The sequence below is a fragment of the Primulina huaijiensis genome, chromosome 8, assembly GCF_012295235.1.
Source record: "Primulina huaijiensis isolate GDHJ02 chromosome 8, ASM1229523v2, whole genome shotgun sequence".
NCBI classification, from domain to species: domain Eukaryota; kingdom Viridiplantae; phylum Streptophyta; class Magnoliopsida; order Lamiales; family Gesneriaceae; genus Primulina; species Primulina huaijiensis.
This window is the reverse complement of record NC_133313.1, coordinates 17234974-17242207: the sequence shown is the minus strand read 5'-3', so window position 1 is coordinate 17242207 and position 7234 is coordinate 17234974. Positions and strand designations below refer to the sequence as shown.

Here is a 7234-nt window from a genome sequence, read left to right as displayed (position 1 = left end):
TTTTAAGACTAAGAATGTTTTCCAAAATACTCTTAATAACATGCGATTACTATATAATAAAAATAATTCATAACATAATTTAATATTATGAAATAATAAGTTAGTAAATAAATTTATAATAAAAGTATTATTTAAAAATAGGATTCAGTATGCAGATATAAATTGATTTTATAACAAATTATTAAATAATTTCGAGAATTTTTAAAAATAGAATTTTTCATAAATATATGAACAAATAAATTAGACAGATAAATAATTTTTATTTTTTTTTGTTTGCGGAAATCAATAATTTTTTGGCCGCAGTCTATTTCTAGCATAAAAAAATTGTGGAGTTTTGTTAGGCCTGTTCTCTGTGTAGGGTCCATTGTCCAATGTCCCGATCTCCGAAATTTCACGCAGCAACCCAAAAATCTTCAATTGCATTTCGACTTATTTCCCATTTGTTCTAGAGCAAATTACTCTCCTCCCATCTCCATAGAAATCTGAAAAACTTGGGTTTAGAGTGTTGAGGTGAGTTTGAAATGGTGAGCAGGATCTTCAAATCATATCATATTCTTGTCAAACAATACTCGTGCATATTCATAGCACAATTCTATTGATTCCTCCAAAAAGGAAGCTCATTTATTGGTCTTTTAACCAAAATTTTTGCAGGCCTTTAAAAGGGAAGTTTTATCTTGATTTGGGATTTTGTTTTTTAGGGTCTCATTAAGTTTATTGTGATATTTTGACATTGAGCACCAAGAGCTGTGGTCAACAAGAATCCTTTTTCTGGCATATTTTGGATGTGATAAGAATCAACAGCCTTGGACTTGAGAATGCTGTAGTTTTGTTCACATCTCTGATGGAGTTTGTCAAACACGAAGTTGGACATTTCTTTAAATATATATATTTCTTCTTTTCTTTTTGAAGGAAGATTGGTTATTCCAGTGTTATTTTATACATTTATCTGTAAGCTGGGATTTGGAATCCAGAGTCAAAATGGCTACTGCGAAAAACACAAAGCAAGTCCCAGGGAATCTAAAGAAGCAGCTTGCTCTTGCCATTAGAAACATTCAGTGGAACTATGCCATTTTTTGGTCAATTTCAGCTGAAAAACCGGGGTAAAACTTTAATCTTTGGTACATCTTTATATTACAAAAAACATAAAAAAATTTGAATAATCTGATTGGGGATAATGCCCACTTCTCTTTTTATTGTTCTGTTTTGAAATCTTTATCTCCTTTTCTCGTCTGTGTGTTTTTTTCCTGTCATTGAAAAGATTGCCACAATGTTGACAAATCTTTTTGCATAAATGCCCATTTCTAAAAATCCCATGAAAATCTGTGGGCAAGATAGTTTTAGACCCAAGATTTGTTTTGTGTGGAAAATTTCCATGTTGACCCTTACACTAAAAAGAACCAACAAAGATGGAGACTATCAAATGCACATCTGATTTTGATGGGCCTTCTGCTCCAGACTTGAACTAAATGATTTTTCTGTCGATCTTTCTATTTATTTTAGTAATCCGTGTTAGCAGCACTTATAATTAGTTCAGTATCTCTTGTTAAACCAAGAAATCATCAAGTTTGACTGCATCTGTGGGAAATTTTCCTGATTAAGTAGTGAAATGGAAAGCTCCTAGTATTTACTTGTCCTACATTTTCTCGTGGACTAAAAATGCATATGAAATTATACGTGAATAATGTGTGTTTTAGCTATTGTGATACACTTAAATCTAGCAACTTTACGTGTTGTTATTGTTTAGGGTGTTGACCTGGGGTGATGGGTACTATAATGGAGATATTAAAACCCGAAAAACAGTTCAGGCTGCAGAGTTGAACACAGACCAGCTCGGTTTGCAGAGAAGTGATCAATTGAGAGAGCTTTTCGAGTCTCTTTCAGCTGGTGAAACCAACCAGCAAGCTAAACGGCCTACGGCTGCGTTGTCCCCTGAAGATCTTACGGATGCTGAGTGGTATTTCTTGGTTTGCATGTCGTTCGCCTTCAGTATTGGCCAAGGGTAAAGATTCTTTTCTTTCGATTTTTTTATCTTGGTAATTTGATGGGGTGCATCAAGTGCTCTTGGATACTGAGTGGCTGTTAGCAACCAAAATGACTTGAGATTTGCGCTGGATCATTAATATTAGCTTTAACTTTTAATACAACGATACATTTTATTCCTAAATAATATCTTACCTTGATTTCAATTAGTAGTGATAGCGCAAGCATCACTTATGAAATAGTTATTTCATCAATTTTACGGAAAATGGTTGAAATAATAAGATGTGAAATCTTCAATGCAAGTCGAAAACTGCATTACAGATTCCTGACAGCTGTACTGTCACCATCTTCAGTTAGCTCATGCGTGAAATTTAAAGGTTGTCTTCTTGTCAGGACCACTAGTACATCTCATTTTTCACATATTCAAGAGGTAGAATTAGTTAAATTTTTACCGCTATAAGCCGCCATTAACTCTTTATAGAAATAATGTACTCGACATCCATCAAACTATTAAACACTAATTATTCTTTTTTTGGATGTGTAAAGATTGCCAGGAAAAACATTTGCAGAAAATCGAACTATATGGTTATGCAACGCCCACCTTGCAGACACCAAAGTTTTCTCTCGTTCTTTGCTTTCAAAGGCAAGTTGAAGAAGCTCTCATAATTTCTTGAAATCTATTTCTTGATAAATTTTGCTCAAGCTAATCAGATTCCTTTCTTGAATCTTTGAGAAATATCTGACTCGTCATGTCCTTCTAATTTCCATGTAAATATACTGGCTGGGCTTGCAATGCATCTTGCAGAGTGCATGTATTCGGGTACTGATTTGTTTTCTGCTTTGGAAGTATATTATTTTCAAAATATTTTATTGTTACTTACATCATGTCTTGTTGGTGCAGACGGTAGTGTGCTTTCCGCATTTAGGAGGTGTGATTGAACTGGGAGCGACTGATCTAGTAAGCCACTTGCCGAGTCCAAAACTGGGTGCAGTATGCTTTTAGGTTTCAAATCATTAATGATAATGACCAATTATGGTTTTCTTTCTTAAGGTGCCAGAGGACCCAAATCTAATTCAGCATATTAAAACTTCGTTTCTGGAGATTCCTTCCTTCGTTGTGCCCAAGATTCCAAGTCATGTACCCAACAATAGCACAAAGAACAATGCCCTTATTTCTGAAACGCCTGATAATGCTAACATGCTAGAGAATGAAGTCGATCAGTTTCTTGATTGTCCTGATGTAGAGATTTGTTCTCCAGATGACAGTTCAAATGATTTTGGGGTCGATATGCTGAGAGAAGAATCAAATTTAGCAGAAGGGGTTGATGGAGAAGCTTCTCAAATGAAAAACTGGCCATTTGTGGACGAAGCAGTCAGCAATGGCCTCAACAACTCGACAAACTCGAGCGATTGTATATCTCAAACCTATGAAAATCCTGAAAATGTCGTCCCACTTGCCGACGGGTATAAGGAAACTAGCAATCAGGGACACAAGACTCTAGAAATCTATCAGCAGAAACCGAAGGCTGGTCCTCAAAGTGATGATATTCATTACCACAGCGTACTTACGAATCTTTTGAAAAGCTCCCACCAATTGATTTTTGGTCCATACGTCAGGAATGGAAATAAAGAATCGAGCTTTGTTAGTTGGAGGAAGGATGGGTTGTTGAGTGCCCGATTGCCACAAACCCCAACGCCACAAACTTTGTTAAAGAAAGTTATATTTGAAGTACCTAGAATGCACCAATGTAGGCTTGAATCTGAAAGACAAAAGGGTAAAAAAGATGTCTCTTCGAAGGAAGCTGATGAGAACGACAGAAACCACGTCTTGTCTGAGAGGAAACGACGAGAAAAAATCAACGAGAGATTTATTATTCTAGGGTCACTAGTCCCATCTGGTGGCAAGGTATGTAAAACTCTTTCATTTGTTTTGAGCATTTGCTTATTACTGTGATTCCACATTGTTGGCCAACAATAGTACTCCCTTGCTGTGCGTCTTAGCTACATATGTGGCTGTTTTAATCGGAACATGCTGTTCTATGGTATTGTACAGTTTAAAAATTGATTTACATCAATAACAGCGATTATAAATATTGTTTTGTGGCTTTTCTCATGTACATTTTTGGACAAAATGAACAGTTGTCGATGTATTGGGCTTTAAATAATTGTAGACATGGTACAAAATTAACTCGCCTTTTGTTTTAACCATTTTGTTGAGCATATTTACAAGAGAAGATTTTTGGCCATGCTTCTTGCAGGTTGACAAAGTATCAATTCTTGATCATACAATCGAGTATTTGAAAGAGCTCGAGAGAAAGGTCGAAGAACTGGAATCCTACAAAGAAGTGATGGAGCAAGAGTCGTTGACAAAAAGTAAATTGCACGACGCCATTGAACAGACCTCTGATAACTATGGCCAAAACAGAATTGGTAATGGCAAGAAGCCACTGGGAAGCAAGAGAAAAGCTTGTGATATCGATAAAGTAGGACTTGTGAAGAACATGGTTAGATCGAGAGATTCTTCGACAGATGATATAATTGTCAGTATTGTGGACAATGATGTAATAATTGAGACAAGGTGTTCTTGGAAGGAATGTGTACTGCTCGAAGTTATGGAAGTCTTGAGCAAACTACATTTGCATCCACAAAGCGTCCAAACTTCCAACAGCGATGGGGTCCTCTCCATGACCATAAAAACCAAGGTTTGCTTTTCTAATTAAAATCATTAGGAATAAGTAAAACTTACATAATATAAATCAGTTTGACTTATAGTATGAAATGAGTCGAAATATTTCTTAAGTCAATTGAAGTGGGTATACCTTGACTATTTGCTTGTGTGGAGCTGGAGTGCTCTTTGCGCGAACGTGATCACACCCAAATTTTTTCTGCAAACTATAATGGTTCTTACAAAGATTGAAGTGTTAAGTTGTTGCATTCCCTTTTTATTCCTCAAGTACGATTGATGCTCGAAAAATTTCACACATGAAGTGCTTGATTAACTCGATATGAGCTTGCTCAAGCTTGAAATTAACAACTTGATTGAATTCAAGCCCAAGAAGTCATCTTTTTTGAACAAGCACTGCTTGAACAAGACTATGCTTGTATGCTAACTTTCAAATAAGTTTGTATATATAGTATAGATGCGTATATATGCAAGATATCTAATCTTCGAACATCTATATCTGCAGAGTAATGGATTGAAACTTGCGTCAGCAGGAGCTATCAGACAAGCCATTCAAAAGGTTATCAAGAAATGTTGAAGAACATGCTAAAAAACCATCAAGATTTTAGACTACATTTGGGTAATGATTCATATTGAAGTTGTAATGTTCGAATCATCTCATCAGCTGAGGGTAAACACGGATGATGCATTCTGAGTTTGGGCATATAATAATTTTCACTCGAATTTCTGTTGATCGGAAAACTATGACAAATCTGTTGGAATGTAGTGTTAGATGGTCAGACCATCGAACAAGTTTGTAAATGTTCTTATTTTCTTATTTTTTTGGATCCCAATGAGAATTAAATGATTTCCTTTTTCCCAAGTTCCTCCTCTCGGTTTCATTCCCATGTCTCCTCAATTTCCCCCCTTATCTGTTTCTTTCTCCTCTTTAATTACTGGTAAAAGAATTGTTCAACATAAAAGTACAAAAATATTAAGATTGTGTGTATATGATTTAGGTATTGTGTGCAGGTGTTATAAAACTTATTAAAAACACGCAACATAATATATTAATTAAAAACACAAATAAACTTTAATGAATAAAATAAGATAAAATAAATCATGCAAAAGTATAAATAATTGTGTGGTGTTTCAAGGCAAAACGATTTACCAGAATTCTTACTAGTTTATAAAAATCAATACTAGTGAAAAACAAAGGCTAACTCCTGAGGGAGCAAACTGCATCCAAATATATATTTCAAACCGTCTAATCAAAACTATGGATGTAACAAAGTTAAAGTCGAAATTCTCGAATAAACGACACATCAATCAAAACAATGAATAAGTATTGTGATTGAATGTTTTCAACAAGTCACGATTACACTTCAATAAGCCTTGGCTTGATCTCTTTATTAATCTGCTGACGTAATTCCTTGCTCTTCCTCCGGTCTTTCACCGCTCTACTTCAACTCAAAAAACTACACACGCGCAACATCAATGATTCTTATTTATAGACTTTCTTTGCCCTAGAGTTTATTCTTTGTAAATGTACACAAATATGAAAACAATAATTATATTAGGAAATAAATTCTTTTGAACAATAGTACAATATCTAGAGATCTTATCATAAATATCAATATTTTAGAAAATCTTATCATATCTACTAATATTCTAAAAAATTTTATTAGTCTAGAAAAACAAAACTCCATACTCAACAAGAAAACATTAATTAAGGAATAAAATATTTATTTCAATCTCTTATTTTTGCCTTTCTGGTCAAAACATCCAAAAATGATATTATCTTTCTGTTACGCATTATCTCCGCCTGTATAATAACTCCCCCTGAATTAGATAGTTATCTTCCCCTGAATTCAAACATGTTTGTGCAATGTTGTCAAATAGGTGTTGTAACACGTAAACCAGAACATTCAAAAATTTCATTAATAGAACAAGATAACTAAGCAAACAAGACTAAAAACTCAAATATAAAACAGTCAAAGAAAAACGAAACATATTACGGAGCGTCTCCAACAGTATCCCCATCATGATCATCATCAAGATCAACATTAGACTCATCCATTTTTGCATTTGCTGCATATTCTGCTCCCCTTTTTTGTTAAGCAAATGAATGGATTCTTACTTCCAATAATAACTCATACTCAACCACTTGAGTTTAAAAATATGCAATAACCTTTCTCGCGGTCTGAATTTATTGTCGAACAAAATCTATTTTGACTTAAATATGAGGCATAAAGAGCACAACATACTCAGAAAGCTTTTCCCTAGAAAAAAATTTAGCTTCAGCTGGTTTGTTTCCAGATGATGAAGCACCCATGTTCCAACATCCTGCGCAACGTCAGAGGTAGACCATAGAAGATCTATTTTCCTTTAAAATATGCAGGTGCTATCTTTAGTTGGTCACCCACATCATAAAGTTCTTCTTCTACATCCTTAACAAATCCTTGGGAATCCAAACTCTCATAGATCAAGGAGGTAAAAGGGAGCTTGGTGGATTTGAATCCTCCATCTATAAACTACATAACTATGTTGAATATCATCCGGTCAAAATTTAAAGTGGTACCATCAATAACA

At 34.6% G+C, this 7234-nt stretch overlaps 1 protein-coding gene across 4 annotated transcripts; it reads left to right on the top strand.

Moving 5' to 3' along the window:
- Positions 1 to 372: 372 nt before the first annotated feature.
- On the top strand, positions 373 to 5521 carry LOC140982752 (transcription factor GLABRA 3-like). Of its 4 annotated transcripts, none has more exons than XM_073449430.1 (9): positions 373 to 510; positions 652 to 1100; positions 1745 to 1999; positions 2527 to 2623; positions 2786 to 2800; positions 2882 to 2938; positions 3032 to 3886; positions 4239 to 4682; positions 5169 to 5521. In XM_073449430.1, exons 2-9 carry the CDS (start codon positions 979 to 981, stop codon positions 5238 to 5240), a joined length of 1917 nt encoding a protein of 638 aa, XP_073305531.1. In that variant the 5' UTR covers positions 373 to 510; positions 652 to 978; the 3' UTR covers positions 5241 to 5521. The 4 variants fall into 4 exon arrangements, with proteins under 4 accessions (XP_073305531.1, XP_073305530.1, XP_073305528.1 ...); XM_073449429.1 differs by having other exon boundaries at positions 375 to 787; positions 910 to 1100; XM_073449431.1 differs by having other exon boundaries at positions 381 to 510; positions 910 to 1100.
- The last annotated feature ends 1713 nt before the right edge of the window (positions 5522 to 7234 follow it).

Bases quoted from the DNA above. Each gene is read 5' to 3' on its own strand.
- LOC140982752 (XM_073449430.1), top strand. From the start codon at position 979: ATGGCTACTGCGAAAAACACAAAGCAAGTCCCAGGGAATCTAAAGAAG. The intron at 2,000-2,526 runs GTAAAGATTCTT...GGATGTGTAAAG, and splicing joins GCCTTCAGTATTGGCCAAGG to ATTGCCAGGAAAAACATTTG. The intron at 3,887-4,238 runs GTATGTAAAACT...TGCTTCTTGCAG, and splicing joins TAGTCCCATCTGGTGGCAAG to GTTGACAAAGTATCAATTCT.